We start from the raw sequence: 17,566 nt of genomic DNA, 5'->3' as shown, positions 1-17,566 counted from the left end.
ACACAATTAGCACTTCCAAAGCAGCTCCATTCTTTTTGTAATTTTACAAAATGCAGGTCTTGTTTTATGTATCTCAGTGCAAGGACTCCCTGCTTGGGTAGTGTTCTGCAATAGCAAGTCTGTTTGCCACTTAAATTTTGAGATCAGAATCTCCAGTCTATTGTGTAATAGATCATCAGGGTGAAAAACAGAGATATTTGGTACTGTTTGAGCATTCTTATAAGTAGTATCTCACTTCTGCTCTTCCAGTGTTATCAGGTATAAACTTTTCTTTTTAGGGGCTAAAGATGATAGCTCTTAAAAGGATCATGGTGGAACAGGAAATACTGTCTATTTGAGCCACTAGTGATCCACTTACAGAAGAAGATGAGAATGCTGTTCCCTTTTTGGATGGATGTACTTACAGACAGCATTCAGTTTTGATTGTCTTAGGGTGAGTCAGTGTAGACACAGAAATAAATAGTGATTTTAAAACCTGATTACTTTAAAAAATAATATGGATTTTTTTGTAATAGGAAACTAGTATTCATTTGAGAGATATGACAGATAACTCTGTAGATTAGTTAATGAATACAAGGAGAGATGTTAAAACTGTGAATCTTTCACATATATGTTCTCCAGGACCTCTAGTTTCTTTATTAACATATCATATTATAGTCCACAAAGCATACAATAATTATGTGACTCTAACATAATACTCCTATCTTAGAGGTAATAGGTTACCCAAGTTACAGCTGCAAAACAACAAAGAATAATGTATAACACAAAAGAAATGGCTTGAGCCACAGAGAAGAAAATGACAGGGACTGGATAGAATAGGGCCATACTGAAATGTGTTCCTGGTGGAACACAACTATACAGCTTTGCTCTAATAGGAGGTGTAGATATGTTGTCTATATACTACTGTTTATACTCAGTGCTTTGATTTTGGGGCTGTTTGTGAGAGAAGGTGGGAAGCAGGGATTGAAAATGATTTTGTAAGAGACCTGATCAAAAGGAGTTTTGACAAGCTGGGAATAGGAATCACTTTCTTGAACCTAGTTCACCCAGAGTGATTGGATGCTGAAGCATTTGCTGGGGTGGGGGAGGAAGGGGGAGCCTCTGTCAGGGAAAAATAGCCTTAGTGTTTTATTCCTCAGTATTTTTGAAATTGGCTTAACCTTAAGCACAGCAGATTTCTTTCATTTTTTAATAGTGAGCAGACTGTCCCCTACCTCTACCTCTGTCCTGTGTAGAAGTGTGTCCTTGGCAGGAATACTCCAAATGGTGGTGGCAGCTGTAGATTAGATTTGTATCTCTTGCGTCTATTTCCTTGTGCTTTGTCAAGGAATAGAAGCATTAGAAGATGATTGCTACCCACTAGTTAGTCTGTTGTGACTTCTGTTATTCCTCCCACCCCACCCCTGCCCTACCTACCATGTATATTGTTAAATACACCCATAACTTTCAGAGACAGGTAAAGATATAAATTTATACTTGGGAAAAGATACTGGCCATGATAGTGTGGGCTATAGTGGGGACTGTAGGAAAAGGACTAGGGGTCCATGTACTAAATGACTTGACACAAGTGTGTTGTGGTAGCTACTTCAATCACTAAAATAATACATCACAACCAAAGGTATGTATTTGGAAATTGTCTAGGAAATTTATACTTAACATTAAAATTTGATTTTCACATTTTAACAAATTATTGGTGTGTTAAATCATTCTAAGAGTAAAAGAATCAGGGAGGAGTAGGTGGATTGCTAGGGAGGTGGGTTAGAGGAGGCTGAAGAAAAGAAAATGGAAATAGAATGAATAACAGAACACCAAGAAAGTAGGACAAAATAGTAGACTAAGTACAAGAATGTAAAAACATTGAGGTAGAGAAGTAAAGAGAGCAGAGACTACTAAACCTGTGGCCACTCACTTGAGCCAGATAGGTGGGTTGCTGGCTTAAACACACACACACACACACACCCCCACACCCACCATGTATGTGGTAAAATAAATCATTTTAATACTCTGTCCCTACAACTGTGATACTCTTTTAAGTCCTTTAGCTTTTTTATTGTCATTTAAATCTGATAAGTTCTTGAATTAATTATAGTTATCTGTTTCAGGAATGGTAGTGCTGTTGGCCTTTCGGTCCCTCCTATTACAGCCTTAATCACTCCCGAGCCTGTACGTCATTGCCAGATTCCAGATTTGCCTGTGGATGGGAGCCTGCTCTTTGAATTTCTCTTCTTCATCTACCTTCTAGTGGCCCTGTTCATTCAGTACATCAACATATACAAAACTGTGTGGTGGTATCCTTACAATCATCCTGCTTCTTGTACTTCACTGGTGAGTCTTTATTGACCTTAAACTTCAAATTCCTTGAGATCTTACTAGATTATTTCATGGGTATAAAAATTATGTGCAGCAAAAATATCTTTTCATTAAAACTTGTATTGCTTGGAAGAATCCAGTGACTTATAATCAAGTTGTAATTCCAAGAATCTTTTTTAATAGTTCATGTTTTGAAGGAATGAAAATACTTGGAGATATATAAATTGATTAGTGTTCTGAATTCTGTAGCATGAATGCTTATTTTCTGTACCATTTCTAGATATAAATTATATTGTCTCAAAGAGTAGCAGGGCATTATGGATAGTTAAGCAGATTGTGAGTCAAGATAATCTGGCTTCAAGTCTTGCCTCTGACACGTACTAGCTATGTGGCCATTGCCAAGTCATTTAACTTCAGTTCTTTCAGGTAACTCTGGAAGACTATAAATTTTAGAATAGTTGCCAGTCTTCATTATTAGAGAGCATTTCCTCTGAAATGTCCCTATACTGATGAAATCACAGGTCTAGGGTTTAAAAAAAAAAACCAATACCCCAACCCCAAAAGTTTGTGGTAATTTGAATTATGCTATATCAGACCTTTCAGCACAAAGAATTGGTGTGATGGTGTTTAAATTCTTGCCAGTATCATCCAGTGTTGCAGAAACTTTAATTACCAGTCAATAAAAAATATTAAACTTCAGTTTGGGGAGTTGTTGAATTTGACTCTTCTGAGTATCATATTAAATTTAATGGAAACATAAGGGCTCTATGTTTTTGAAATGGAACAGGTTTCCAACTCAATGTCACCTAGCCAGTTTGTCGTGACATTTTGGTTCATTCAAAAGTTGGCTTTGTTGTGTAACACTTTCCTGGATTTCTTCCCTGCTCTCTGCTAATTGTTGACTAAGGGAGTGGAAGATGATGATAATCCTTGTGGAGAGAAGAATAAGAATGTCTAGAAGATGGATGCTTGCATAAGGCAACAAGGCAAGGCAATGAGCATTTTTCTTTAAAGTACTTCTTTTAAGTGCTTACTGTGTGCCAGGCACTGTGCTGAGCATGTGAGACACCAAACAAGCATTGAGATACAGTTATCAAAATATTTTTAAAAAGAAATTCAAGGTCCTCAGGTTAAGAACTCCTGCCATTGACTAATATTCTATTTTCAGGAAAGTTTGGACTAGTTTGTTTCACAATTAAGGTGCCACATGATTAGTTAACTAATCGTAATATTTGCTTCATGTGTTTACTTAGCTCTTCAACTAGATAAGATTGTCATTTTCTTGAAGGCTGAGACTATGTCATATAATAACTTCTATATTCTTTATAGCAGTAGTATCAAACTTGAATAGAAATGGAGGTTACTCATTTGTACATAAGATTACCTGTGGGCCATACACATCAACTTAAGTTTTAAATTGTTATATTATCTGTGTTGGGTTTCTTTTGTTGTTTTTTTTGGTTTTTTTAGACAGTTGAGGTTAAGTGACTTGCCCAGGGTCACACAGCTAGGAAGTGTCAAGTGTTTGGTCTGAGGCTAGCTTTGAATTCAGGTCCTCCTGACTTCAGGGCCGATGCTCTATCCACTGCGCCACCTAGCTGCCCCCTATTATCTATGTTTTATTGGTTTTTGTTGTTGGTAAGCATTTCACAATTACACTTTAATCTGGCTCAGGCTGCACTAAGGAGTATTGTGGGGTAAGTGTTTAACACTTCTGCTTTATGGTGCCCACAGAGGTGAGGGTGTAATAGTCAATAATTACTTGTTGGTTGATTAAATTTTTCTTTGTACTTATGGTGACCCCCTTAAAAAACTTTGCCTTCCTTGAGACTTAAGGCTAAGTAGGGAACTTTTCTACCCCAAACCATTGTGACTAGAATTTTTATTTTTAAATATATGGTGACTAACTGCGGAGTCTTCACTATTATCTTTGGTGTGAATATAATCCAGTCCTGAAGCCTCAAACCCACAGATACCATATTGAAATTCTCTTATTAACATTGCACATCCTGAGGTTTTCTGTGACTTGGGAAATTGTCTTGAAATCATATACCGTATTATTAAAACTCTGAGATTCCGTCTCATCCTCTGCAAACTTGCAAAAATGACAAAAAGGAAGAGTAGTCAATTGGGGGTGGGGGCACTATATAAAGACAAGACTGGAGGGAGGCCTATGTTAGTGAAGCTGTGAATTGGACCAGTCTTTCTGAATATTGTTTTGTAATTATTTAAGAAAAGTGACAAAATTATCCATGCCATTTAACCCAGTAGTCCCACTCTTGGGCATACTTCAAGGAAATAGACTGAATGTGCAGTAGTAATATTCTTTATGGAAGCAAAGAATCGGAAATGAAATGGGTGCCATCGTTTAAACAGTGGAATGTAAATGTAATGGAATATTATTGCACAGTAAGAAATGATGACTGAAGAATTCAAAGACACATGGGAAGATTTGTATGATCTGCAAAACAAGATAAAAACAAAATAAGCAGAACCAGAAGAACGATATATGCAGTGACTTCAGTGATGTAAATGAAAAAAATCACCAAAACAAAGCCAGACCTTTGGTAATTGGGAAAACCAGTGAAGGTTCTATAGCTTAGATCATGACACATGCCTCCCTCTTAGTTGTAGAGATCCAGGAGACTAGTGGGGCAGGATGTTGTAGACATTTTCAGAACTAGTTACTGTTTTTGCTTAATTGATTTTCTTTGTCATGAGGGGAAGGTTCAGTAATCTCAGGGGTAGGGAGGAAATGAGGGTCTCAGAAATAATTGTGATATAAAGACAAAAAACCAAAACATTTTTAAAAATTATGTCTGCTGGTGTCAGTTGATAACTTATTTTGTTCCGGCTCCTGTCATTGATGTTGATGGCAGGCAAGGCAGTATGGTATACTCAAAAGAACAGTGGAGTCGGGAGACCTTGTATCCTTGGGCAAATAACTTCACTGCTCTGGGCCTCTATTTCTTTGTCTAAAATGTCTTGATGGTGTATAAAGTCCTATCCAGCTCTAAAAGTCTATGGTCAAAATGCTTTCCCATTTTGTAAGTGGAAACACTAAGGTTTTGTGAGTTTAATTAACACACTTCTACCCCAGAGAGTGACAGAGCTAGGTATAATATTTAAATCTTCTGACTCTAGTCTAGTTATCTATGCCCTAAACCAGATGTATCAAACTCATAGCCTTCAAAGAGCCTGGAACTAAGTTAAAACATAATTGGTAAATGTTTAACAAAATAAATAAAAATACAGTACAATATAGATAATGTTAATTTGTGTTTTTCTAAGTCAGTATGCAGCCTGCTAGGATCTGTTGCTATTTGAGTGTGACACCATTGCTCTAAACTATAATGCCACCTTTTTATTGTATTTTTTAATGACATGTCCAATTTATGTTTAGTTCTTTGGTCAGTCAGTAATTATTCATGAATTGTGCCTAATGTTTATGTAGCACTTTAAGGTTTGCAAAGTGCTTTACTCCCAGAAACTCTGTATGGTGTATTGTGTCAAGTATTACTCCATCTTCAGACTGAGAGAGCTGAGGCTTAGAGAGCTGAAGAACTTTGTTCAGGGCTATACAGTTAGTATATACAGCTAGCTGGTTTTTAAGCCATGTTTCCTGATTCAAGTACCACTACAACACACTATATTTTTATTCCTGATCGTAATGGTGCCCCTATAGGAAGTATAACCTTTTGATGACTTGAAGATCCTTCAGCTGTTAGTGCAAACTTCTGTTCTCTGGAAACCAACATCTACATAGTTTTCAACTGAATACAGTTTGTTTCTTTCTGATGCAAATATTTGTCCTCTGTAGAATTTTCATCTCATTGATTACCACCTGGCTGCATTCATCACAGTGATGCTAGCAAGGAGGCTTGTCTGGGCGCTCATCTCAGAGGTAATGGCTAATTTGCTAAATTCTTTCTCTTGGAGGGCTCAAATTGAAGATCTTAAGGTTATTTGAAATGTCCAGATATAACTTATCTTTACCACGATAAAGCTTGTCAATACTCTTTAAAAAATGATTTCCTTGTTGCACGTTGTATAAAGGAAAAGTATTCTCCTCAAACATGTTAAAATAGCTGTTTAAGGAGGGCTTAGTTTCCTTACTTTTTCTTGTACTATATTGACTAATAGTTAATAGAAAGTTTCCCAAATCACCTAATTATGAAATTATAACTCCTTTTGGAATGGCATTGAATTGGAATTGTTTATAGACTAAAAATTCCTTTTAAGTCCATTTGGAGAGTTTGATTAAAGAAATTACTTTGCATTTTTTAAAGCTTGACTTAAAAATTAAAACCATTGGAGCAGCTAGGGGCAGTGGGGCACAGTGGATAGAGCTCAGGCCTTAGAGTCAGGAGGGCCTGAGTTCAAATCCAGCCTCAGACACTTGACATTTACTAGCTGTGTAACCCTGAGCAAGTCACTTAACTCTGATTGCCTCACCAAAAAAAAAGGCAAAAAAAATCATGATAAAAAAATTAAAAGCATTTACCTACTTCATACTTTGCATACAATTAGTCTTTATAATCTATGTAAATTTGAGTCTTTAAAAAAAGTCATCCTCTAGGGATAAGTTTCATTTTGTTTCAGCATGTAGATTCTTACACTATAATCTGTTTACCAGTCAGATAGCAGCCGGATCTGGGAATTCTTGACCTGACAATTCTGCCTTAGTCCCATGAAGAATACTCAACCGAACAAAAGGAGCAGCTTGATCAGAGGGCTCAGCCCTGAAAAATGATTCAGATCCTTTGTGTTAGCCCCAATTTTTAGCTTTGTTTTTATAGGTGAGAATTAACTGAATATTTGAGGTAGTGTGTGTTTTTCACAATTAAGAGGTACTCTTTGGATTCTTTTTTTTTTCTTCTCAGCTTCCTATATAAAGAGGAAAGGTATGTTTCTTTCTAGATGCATTGAAAATTTATCCAGAATCTTCCTTTGGGAGGAGTTCAAGGAATCTGGGTCCAAAAATTTGGATATTTGTAAAATGCTTTATATGTATATATATTTGTTAAACTGGCCTTGGAATTGTGTTGTCTAACCACCTTGGTTGCCTAGAAAGAACTCAAGAGTTAATGGATGTTCATTTAGAATCAGAGTGATTAGTCTCAGCATCGTAGAAAGTCTAAGGAAACAAATGATAGTCCTTGATGTTTGTAGAGAGCCAGTCTAACTTCAGAAGCCTTGGAACAAGGGAATGTGCAAGCCATTCAATTTAATCGCTCATGTGGAAGCCCCTGGAATAAATTATGTTTTAGAAGAGTGCTTGCTTCTGCCCTGGCTTATGATCCTGAGCTGAGTTAGTTTTATGTGATTCATGTAAGAAGCTTGTGGAGAAAAGCACCAAGTAACTAGAAATGTTATATTTCTGTATTTACCTTGGAAAGAAAGCAAATAAATGCTCTTAGTTGACCATTTAATGATTGAGACATCTCCCATGTGGAACTTGGAGGTACTTGTTATAAGAACATTCCTAGTGCCATGGTATGCAACTTCACAGTCAGTTTGGCAAGTGTGAACTCAACAGTGAAGATTTCTCTTAGAAGCTTTAGAACCTAGCCTAATAATTATCATATCCTAAAAGTAATTTAAGCCATCTGAAAGGCAGGCTTTGCCTCCTTAAGAAGCTTGGACCACTTCATATATAGAGAGGAAATGAGGTGGCCCAAGAAATCTTTTCATTGAGAATTTAACCAAAGAAAAGCAAATGGATTTATTCAAACAGTTGGTATTATTGACTGTGGCTTTTGCCATACCATACATATTTCATATATTGAAATGAAGACAAATGATGTGTTGGAAAATATGGCTACTCTACAAATATGTTTGGAAAATTGTTCCAGAAATGGAAAAGTGTAAAAAACCACATTTATAAACACAGATGTGTATTATAATGGAAAAATGCTGAATTTACAGCCAAAAGACATGAGTTTTAAGCACCAGCTCTTTTCATTTATTAGGCATGGTACTCTGGATATGGCACTTAATCCATCTATGACTTAAGTTTTCTCATCTGCAAAATGGAAATGTTAATACTTGTACCATTCCTGTTTCAGAGTAGGAGAATGTGTTTTATAAACTGTTAAGTATGTATAAAAGTGAGCTATTTTTATTAACAGGAATGATACTTGTAGATTGGCTTTTACGTCTTTTTATGGGAAAATTTGCATAGCTAGAGTTAACCTAGCTGAAAATTTTTCTGTTCAACTAACACAAAGTGAAATGATAGTGGATGTCAGTAGTCATAATACCCGATGGGAATGTTTTCAATGAAGAGAAATTGTTTCGTTCCCCAGTATCATTTTATTGCATCTTTATTCCTTTCCGCCTCATGCCAATCTCCTGGGATGTTTGTTGCCACTTCAGAACTTTTGGTTTGCAGTTTCAGCATTTATTCAGCTGTTATTTTTCTGAGATACTTTTCCTGCCGTTGAGGATATGTTTCCGCAGGTAGCAATGATATTTCAGTGATCCAGATGCAAGGCAGATGTTTGCCTGCGGTCCACATTATAACTATGTATTATTCATTGCTTATTTATAAAAATGATGTAACTATTACATCAGTGGAACTTAAGTAAAATTAATTAATAAAGTAGATCATTCTCAAAGACCAAACTTGTTTTAAAAAGTCAAGTCTGGATTCAATTAGATCACCTTCTTTTCTGATCTTTCCTTAACTGCCATAAGTCACAGATTAAGATAATCCTGTTTTTATCTGCAGACTTTTATTTTCATACTGCTTTCTTGCTCATCCTGAATCCTATCTTAGTGTCAAACCCAAGTATGTTTTTTCAGGACTTATACCATTTTGGCCTTAAAAGCCCTTTTAGTTTCTCTCAACTACCCACTATAGCTACTTCTCAAATTCATTCTTGTAAGTTGCTGCCATTTCCAGCCTGCAACTGAAGTAATTACTTGTGGACTTCAGTTCCATTCTCTCACTGAGCTCCTCTTTCTTCACTTTTGTTTTGCAGAAATAGCAAAAAGGCATCAATACAATAAGCACAGAAAGCTGAGATAACTTTCCTCTTATGAATAAAATATCTACCTGTCCTTCTTTAGCTTTTGAAGTGATATGTACTCCAAATTGAAATTGATCTACGTTAGCACTTAGCAACTCCTAGCAGTATTTTAACAATCTGAAACTTTTACAAATTGCCCCAATCTGAGAATTGTTCTTTAGAAAATTTTCCTAAAAGAACCTTTATCTTTTACACAGAACGTGACTCTTATTTTCCCTTTAATTTCTTAAAAATCTTGTTAATTGAGAGAGTACCAAAAACATCATGTACAGATTTTTAATAGATGTTAATGTTAGTTTGCCTTCCTCTTGTTTCCTCTTTGTTCATTATCTATGTAACAGGGAGGATTTCTGCCCTGAGGAAGACCAGTCCTCTTTAAGGAGGTGCTGGAGCTAATAAAACTACCAACTCAGAGGCCATTCAGAGGTGAGTCCCATCCATTGGGCCCTGTTCTGCCACCTCCAAGCCCACCTCCCTCCTGCCAGGACTAAAATTCATTGGGCTGCTACCTCACTAATTAATAGCAGCTGGCCCTGGGGACCTTGGAAATGGAGCTGAGTGGGTCCAATGGCTGAGGCTCCTCCTCCAGGGTTTTGGCTGAGAGTTGGTAAATGAGGCTGCATTGGAGTGGGTATCATCAAGGGGGCAATATGAGACTGTACCTGTTCAAAACAACTGAGGTTTAGGTATCATTCCAGGCTTAAGTATTACATTATGATCTTATCATTTTTGCTACTTAACATTTATTAAACTTCCACTGTTAATGGCAATATGCAGAATACTTAAAGGGAAGAGTCCTGACCTCAAGCCTTTACACTAAAGAAATTTACATAAGAAAAGTACACACATTAGCATTTATTGTCTCTGGGGCCAGGGGATAATGTTTGTTTCCAGTGGCTTACTATGCAATCCACAACTCTAGGTATTTCTTCGGCTTCCTCATCCTTGCGCTTAAGTACTCATGACCTGACTCAAGAGAGATTGGGAACACTCCTTGTGTTTCCTTTTTCTCTTTATCTGTGCTTCTGATCTTCTTTTCCTTTATGAGAGCAGACAACTGTCTTAGAGGTTATAGAGAGTCAACTTTTTCCTCCCTCCTTCTTGCTTACTGACTCAGTCTGTTTTGAAGAGGAAATTGGGAGCTACATAGCTCCAAGTTCTGACAAATATGTTTTCTCATTGCCTTAATTTAGCCATCAGAATATTGGATTTAAGAAAAAAAGTTAGATTCATATATCTGACTGTATATTCCCATGTTTGCAAAGCTTAAAAATCTAAACATATTTGTTTCCCTTTCGTTAGTTTAGAATCCTACCAAAAAAAAAAAACCATAATTGGTTGAAGCTTTAACGGGTTTTTCTTTTTTTTTTTTTTTTGCTTACAACATTGGTAAGCCCAGGTATCCTCCTCACTTTAACCATATTCATTTTGGACAAGATATCTATTATTGTATTCTCTGCTTTATGAAATTTTATATCTGATGCTTCTAAATTTCCAGGCCTCTAAGGTGGGCGCAGCATCTGTGATTCACTACATATTACTCATAACAGCTCGTTTGGTGCTGCTTACATTGTGTGGATGGGTGCTGTGTTGGACTCTGGTCAATCTCTTCCGAAGTCATTCAGTCCTCAATCTCCTTTTCCTTGGCTACCCGTGAGTAACACAGTCTTAACATTTTATTATCAACCCATAACAAAATAATGTAGGGAGGAGTAAAGAAAGAGTAGAACTTAAATACTTAAAAAGAAAAAGCAACTGTTTGGAAGTTAGAAAAGAAACAATATAATGTACAGGTGACAGTGGAGGTGTTTTGATGAGTTCTGTTTGTCAGGTATGAGCTATTGGCACTTTTTATACTGGGAGGGCAAGTATGAGGCTACTAATGTGTAGAAGGAAAAATTGGTTTATAATGCTTGTTTAACCAGTTACTACTTGACTTAATAAAACTATTCTTCTTGGCTTATGTAAAATAATCTAATATCAAGATATGTTGATTTATTCATGTTGCACTCCTTTATTAAATCATACAACTACAGTATAATTTTGGTACTTCATCAGAAACAATTTCAAGTGTCAAGAATAAAATATAGGTAGAAAATTGTACTTTTCAGTAATGATCTTTATATGGTTAGAATCATAGCACTTCAGTCCTTCTCATTATATATTTCAGGAAACTGAGGCTCAGAGAGATCAAGTGATTCTACTGTATACATTGAATTATTTTGACTATTTCTCCTTCAGAGGAGGAGGGACAGGTTAGCTCCATATAGTTAGCATAAATTTTTTTAGTGGATACCTAGTACAGAACAAAGACTTGATTAGAAAATATACTGTGGGTATAAGGGATGTCAATGATAGAATTAAAACTTGGATTTCAATTAGAAATTGGTGAAGGCAGCTAGGTGGCACAGTAGTTAGAGTACCAGGCCTCAAGTCAAGAAGACCCATCTCCCTGGGTTCAAATCTGGCCTCAGACTTACTGGATGTTTGACCCTAGGTAGGTGGCTTAACCCTATTTGCCTCAGTTCCTCATCTGTAAAATGAGCTGGAGAAGGAAATGACAAACCACTGTAGTATCTTTGCTAGGAAAACCCCAAATGGGGTCATGAAGAGTTGGCCATGACTGAAATGACTAAACAACAAGAACAATAAAGCTTAGTGTGATAGATTTGTTTCTTAAATAAACACATTTGATTTTTGTGCCTATACATTTTATGGCAATGATTTATCTTCATATTTCCATTTTAATTTTGCAGCTACGTCAGAAATGTGATGATTTGGTTATTTTGTTTTCTAAAGCCCATTGGGGTAGCATGATGTTTTTAGAATGTGAGTCAGGTCTTGTTCAATGGGTAAATCAAAAATTATTTCTAGAATATTTTTGTCATGTACTGTTAAGAATCAGTGGTAAAAATTATTGAAATCATATTGTTTAATTAAAACAACACATATTCCAGGTATTTTTTTCGACATGTAGTTATTAAGATAAAAATAAGGATATATTTTGAGTACAAATCTACAGTATGCTTTATTCCTTTAAATATCAATTCACCAAGCATAATCATCTATAAAAATAAACTAGTTCAGTCAGGTCAATGAGAGAAACATAAAATATACAGCTAATTTCCTCTTCCTCTTTATTCATAGACTAGAAAAGAAAGAGGAGCTTTCCTGCTTTTTCAGTTCCCAAATGATTTCTCAATTTAGGATGAATTAGACTGAAGGAAGAAAACATTCTTTCTACACCTGCAGAAGATATTGCTGCTAAAAGCTGGATTATCACTTCAGTAGTCTTTGAATTCAGGTGCTTAAGTGACTTCCAGTGTGATTTTATTTGAAACCTCATCAGTACATATATTTCTGTAATGCTTTACCCCCAGCCTAAAATTGATTATTGTTGGCATAACAAAGGGATGATTGCTTGCTGTGTCTGTATGCCCATGTCATAGCCTCTTTTTTGTTGACATTTAAGGATTGTGAGAGTATTGACTAGTAAAAAACTGGACTAGTGGCAATTCATGGCTTGTTGATCCATTTAAAAAAAAAGATTATAGAAGTATGTTTATCATATTTGATAAATTGAAAGTATAATCTTTATTATAAAGTCTTTGAGTTTAAATATATCTTGAATCTTTCTACTGCATAGACTTTATTAAAGAAAGCATTTTAAGAAAACTTCCAAGAATTAGATTTACATTTTCTTTAAAGTTTTAGGGTTTTTTATGTTTTTTAAAATTTTGGTCTACTTTGCACCAAGAGTATGGCTTCCATAGGAAGCTGATTTTTATGAAATGCCTGGGCAAAGAAAGAAGAGAGATGAAATGAAGATTAAAGAGGATTTGCTTTCCTCCATGCACATGAAATCACCTTTTATGATGCAACATGAGTCATTAAATTCACTGGAGTAGTCATCTTTTAACAGCCACCCCTTGTCCACAGTAGTACAATTAACTTGGCAAATGGAATAAATTTTTGAAAAGTTTTAATAACATAATTATATTAACGATATTTTAATTTAGATTGCCATACTTTAACTATGAAATTTTACTTTGGATACTAAGTTATAATTTGTTTGCTGCCTAAATTCATAATCATCAGATCAACATGTACTTAATAATGGTTACTCAGAATATTTGTTAGATTGAATTATAAAGTATTTACTATGTGCCCAGCACTGTTCTAGATGGTAAAGAATACAGAAGTATGAAGACATAGACCTTGTCTTTGAGGAGTTAAAAGTCTCGTTGGGGAAATGATACCCCAGCAGAAAACTAGATAAGAAGTAAATGCAATATATATAATCAAGCGCTAGACTGTATTGTTAACATAGCAAGAGAGGAAGTGCAGCTGAGCTTTGGAAGAGAGAAGGTAGCAGGTATGATCAGTGGTTCCAAAGAGTATACTAACTTCTCCCAAGCTGGGGTTATTTGTAGCTAGCACATTAAAACAGGGAGAAGTAGGGTGTTGACTTCTGGTTTTGGAAGGCAGATCCTAATTGAACTTTTGGTACAGAATATATAGTGCTTGGAGGAGAGAAAAAGCAAGAAAAAGTAGAACTTGTAGTGGTATAGTATAGCTTTAGGGATTGGATATTCCTTGGTGTCTTTTGCTGTGTGTCTGCAGGTACGTGTTCTGTGTTGTGAGTGGTCCCCATGTTCTTATGTGCCGATCACTAAAGTAATTGGCAGGCAGAGTCATACTGTTCAAGTTCCTAAAGACTTAGGCCTGGAAAACAGCAAAATGACTTGGCAGTGATGAATGTATTACAATTATTGAAGGTTGTTTCTTTAATAGCTCTTTGCAAATGATTTCCTCTCAGGGCATTGTCATCAACAGAGATCAGACCCTGTCAGGTATCTACACTAACTACCGTGGGAAATCAAAGAAAGGAAAGATCCATTATGGGCCAGGGTAGTAAGCCGACTCTCAACATTTGGATTGGTAGAGAAGAATAGGCAGAGTATCCCAAATGAGGGGAAGAACAATGTTGAATGGTAATGGATAATAAGGAAATCACCCTGACCATGGCAGAAAATGGTGTAAAGTGATAAGGAGACAAGGTTAAATAGGTGAAAAGGGTCCTGGAATGCCAAGCCATAGGCATATAATAGGTATAGATAGTTGGGATATAGAAGGCAATAGAGAATCGGTGTAGATTCGTAGGTATTTTATGTGTAAAATGGACCAGAAGAGTGGAGTGAGAAAAGGCTTTTGGTATATGATACTGGGGAAAGGTGATGGGGTCTTAGATATCAGGTAGTGGTATTGGGAGGGGAAAAGTACAAATCTCAGAGACTTTGCAAAGAAAAGTCTTTCAGAACTTGAGAATGGGATTTGAGGGGAGGAGGAAACAAATGAAAATGACTTACAGCTTTCAAAGTAGTGGATCTGGAAGAATAAGAAAGTAGAGGTGGGTAGTTGGTTTCTGGGAAGATAAGGTATGCAGTTTTAAGCTTGTTGAGTCAGAGGTGATTGTGATATCCAGTCAGGATGACCTGTAAACAACTGGATATGTGGGCCTAGAGAAAGATGAAGTATCAAAACTTGGATTTGTGAGTCCTCATCATAAAATTGAGGAATGATGACCTGAGAGTAGAAGAGCTCTTAAGTAAGTAAATGGAAAAAAATAAAAAAGTAGAGCGGTAAGGACTGAGCATTGATATATGCCTACAGTGAATAGAAGAAAGGAAGGAGCCATCAGAAATTATAGAGAAGCAGTTAGTCAAGTATAACATTACAGAAGCCAAGGGAAGAGAATTTTAAGAAGGAAGAAGTAGACATATGCAGCTAAGAAGTTAAGGAAGACAAAGACTAAGAAGAGGTCATTATTTTTACATGTAAAGTCATTGGTGAATTTCATTGGGGTCCAGTGAGTGGTAGCCAGATTCTAAAGTAGTAAAGATATGGGGGCAGCAGATGTGGGACATGTATTGAAGAAGTTTGGCTAGGAAAGAAAGAAAAGTAGAATGATAGGAGGTGAGGGCATCAAGTTCAAGTGAAGGTTTTGTTTTTTGTTGTCTTTGTTTTGTTTTTAAGATAGGGGATACCTGTGCATGGTTGACAGAAAGTAAGAAACCAGTGGAAGGGCTGGGATACAGAAGAAGAGTCAGCTTTGGAGAGGAGAAACAATAGCTCTTGCTCTGAGATACCAAGAAAGACTAAGAGGGTAGACGTAGAGACAGATATTTTGAAGCAAAAAGTGGGTAAATATCACAGTATTCCTTTTCTGTAGTCCCTCATTTAATTTTATCTCAACATATTTCTCTTTCTATATCTGTCCTCTCTTCCATCCTTCTAGTGTTAGAGAAAAAAGTCTCCCTGTTCTCTGAAGGTAACAGTCGTCTGTGCTGTATATTCCACTCCCTTCCAAAATTCTAAGGCATTTTCATATTCCTTTTTCTTCCCCCCAGAATTTTCCATCTCTTTCTTCCTTTAAGCTCTTTTCCTTTTGCCTTCAAATAATTATGAGTTATATCTTAAAAAACCTAAAACCAACACCCCCTCTTGACCTTGCTACCCTTTCTTGAATGAGTAATCTTTTTCTTCTGCCTTTTCCTTTACATTATTGCTTATGTTTCTGCTATTGCTGAAACTGATTTTTTTGTAAGGCGCTACTTACTAATAGTTTTGACACCAAATCCAGAGACCCCTTCTGTTCTTATTCTCCTTGAACTGTTTGCAGTATTTGCAACTGGCCACCAGTACTTCTAGAAACTCACCTGCTTCTATTTCCATGAAAATGTACTTCTCTGATTCTCTTTCTACTACTTTCTCCATTTCTTCTGTCTACTTCATTGCCTTTTCTTTCTCTTTTTATTCCATTAATTAGAAAGTTTCTAAGGTTCAGGTCTTAGCTTCTACATTTCTTCCTGTGTAGTAAATACATCTGCTCCAATTTGTCTTTCCCTCTCCATTCTAACAGTCCCTACTCATGAAATAAGTCCTCACCATTTCACATCTGTTATACCTTCCTATCACTATCTCTCCCTTTCTTCTATCCTGTATACTGCATGTATGTGTGTGTATATACACACATATATATCTCCATGAAAATGCATCTTTTAATATTGATTTATATGCAATGTAGGTCCATATAAATCTATGTCATATAGATTCTATATATTTTCAACAAATCATTCCAGTCAGAAGCCTCTAATGAAATGAATTTTCTTTATTTTTATGCTGTAGCTGTGTTTGTTGATGTGAAATAATGATCATGTTTGATTTAGTATCTAGGTCACCCTGGTTGTAACTTAATAAGCACATAGAGAAACATTTTGATTTTCTCATGCTACTAGAGAATCAGTTAGTAGTGTACTGCTGAGAATGTGCTTTCCTAAGCTACCTTACCATCAGAAAGGGCCTTAGCCATGATGGAAATCTTGGGTTATGTTCACTCTTTATTCATTCACAAGGGTTTTATTGACATGGTTACAAGATCTTGTCTTAAACATGTATTTGTGACCTACTCATCTTCATTTTCACCTTATTTCACAGGTTTGGTGTTTATGTTCCCCTCTGCTGTTTCCATCAAGATAGTAGAGCACATCTTCTCCCAACGGACTATAACTATGTGGTTCAGCACCAGGTGGTGGAGGAAAGTTCCTCTACTATGGGTGGTTTGGCCAAATCCAAAGACTTCATCTCCTTGTTGCGAGAATCTCTGAAAGAACAATTTAATAATGCCACACCCATCCCCACTCACAGCTGTCCTTTGTCACCAGACCTCATCCGTAATGAGGTAGAATGTTTAAAAGCAGATTTCAACCACAGGATCAAGGAAGTCCTCTTCAATTCTCTCTTCAGTGCCTACTACGTTGCATTCCTGCCACTCTGTTTTGTGAAGGTAGTGGTTGTCTTGTTTTTGTGTATTTTCTAGATTTGTGTATGCATTACATAAACTCAGTATTTCTTGTTTAATTCCCCTTTTCTCTGTCTCCCCTTTGGCAGCCTGGATGGTGGAGTGCGGCTGCATCTGGAGTGCACTAGTACCGCTCCTGGTTGGTTGATAGGTATTTCCATATATGTGATGCACCTGTGGTGCCCCTCCCTTGTTTATTAATTTTTCTGTACCCCTGGAGAGAATGAAATCTATAGTGATAGTAGCATCAGTGTGTAGTAACTTTAGTCCAGGGTTTTTTACTGCAACTCTGATGATTGCTCTTGGTCTTTACATCAGAACTTACTTTGAATTTTTTAATCTAACCTTTATCTAATCTTCA

The 17,566-nt window shown here is 36.3% G+C and overlaps 1 protein-coding gene across 2 annotated transcripts in view; it reads left to right on the top strand.

Moving 5' to 3' along the window:
- TMEM39A (transmembrane protein 39A) overlaps positions 1–17,566 on the top strand; it is a 30,712-nt gene that overhangs the window by 7,650 nt on the left and 5,496 nt on the right. Inside the window, exons 3-6 of one of the 2 annotated variants that reach the window (XM_020985864.2) lie at positions 2,103–2,325; positions 6,131–6,214; positions 10,843–10,997; positions 16,842–17,190. In XM_020985864.2, the coding sequence (XP_020841523.1) occupies positions 2,103–2,325; positions 6,131–6,214; positions 10,843–10,997; positions 16,842–17,190 (811 nt within the window). The remainder of the gene's footprint in view (positions 1–2,102; positions 2,326–6,130; positions 6,215–10,842; positions 10,998–16,841; positions 17,191–17,566) is intronic. The other variant, XM_020985865.2, reaches the window with a different exon arrangement.

Source organism: Phascolarctos cinereus, unplaced genomic scaffold (assembly GCF_003287225.1).
Source record: "Phascolarctos cinereus isolate Bilbo 61053 unplaced genomic scaffold, phaCin_HiC Scaffold_726;HRSCAF=1367, whole genome shotgun sequence".
NCBI lineage: Eukaryota > Metazoa > Chordata > Mammalia > Diprotodontia > Phascolarctidae > Phascolarctos > Phascolarctos cinereus.
Note: the sequence above shows the minus strand (reverse complement) of the source record. Positions and strands in the feature narration are given on the sequence as shown.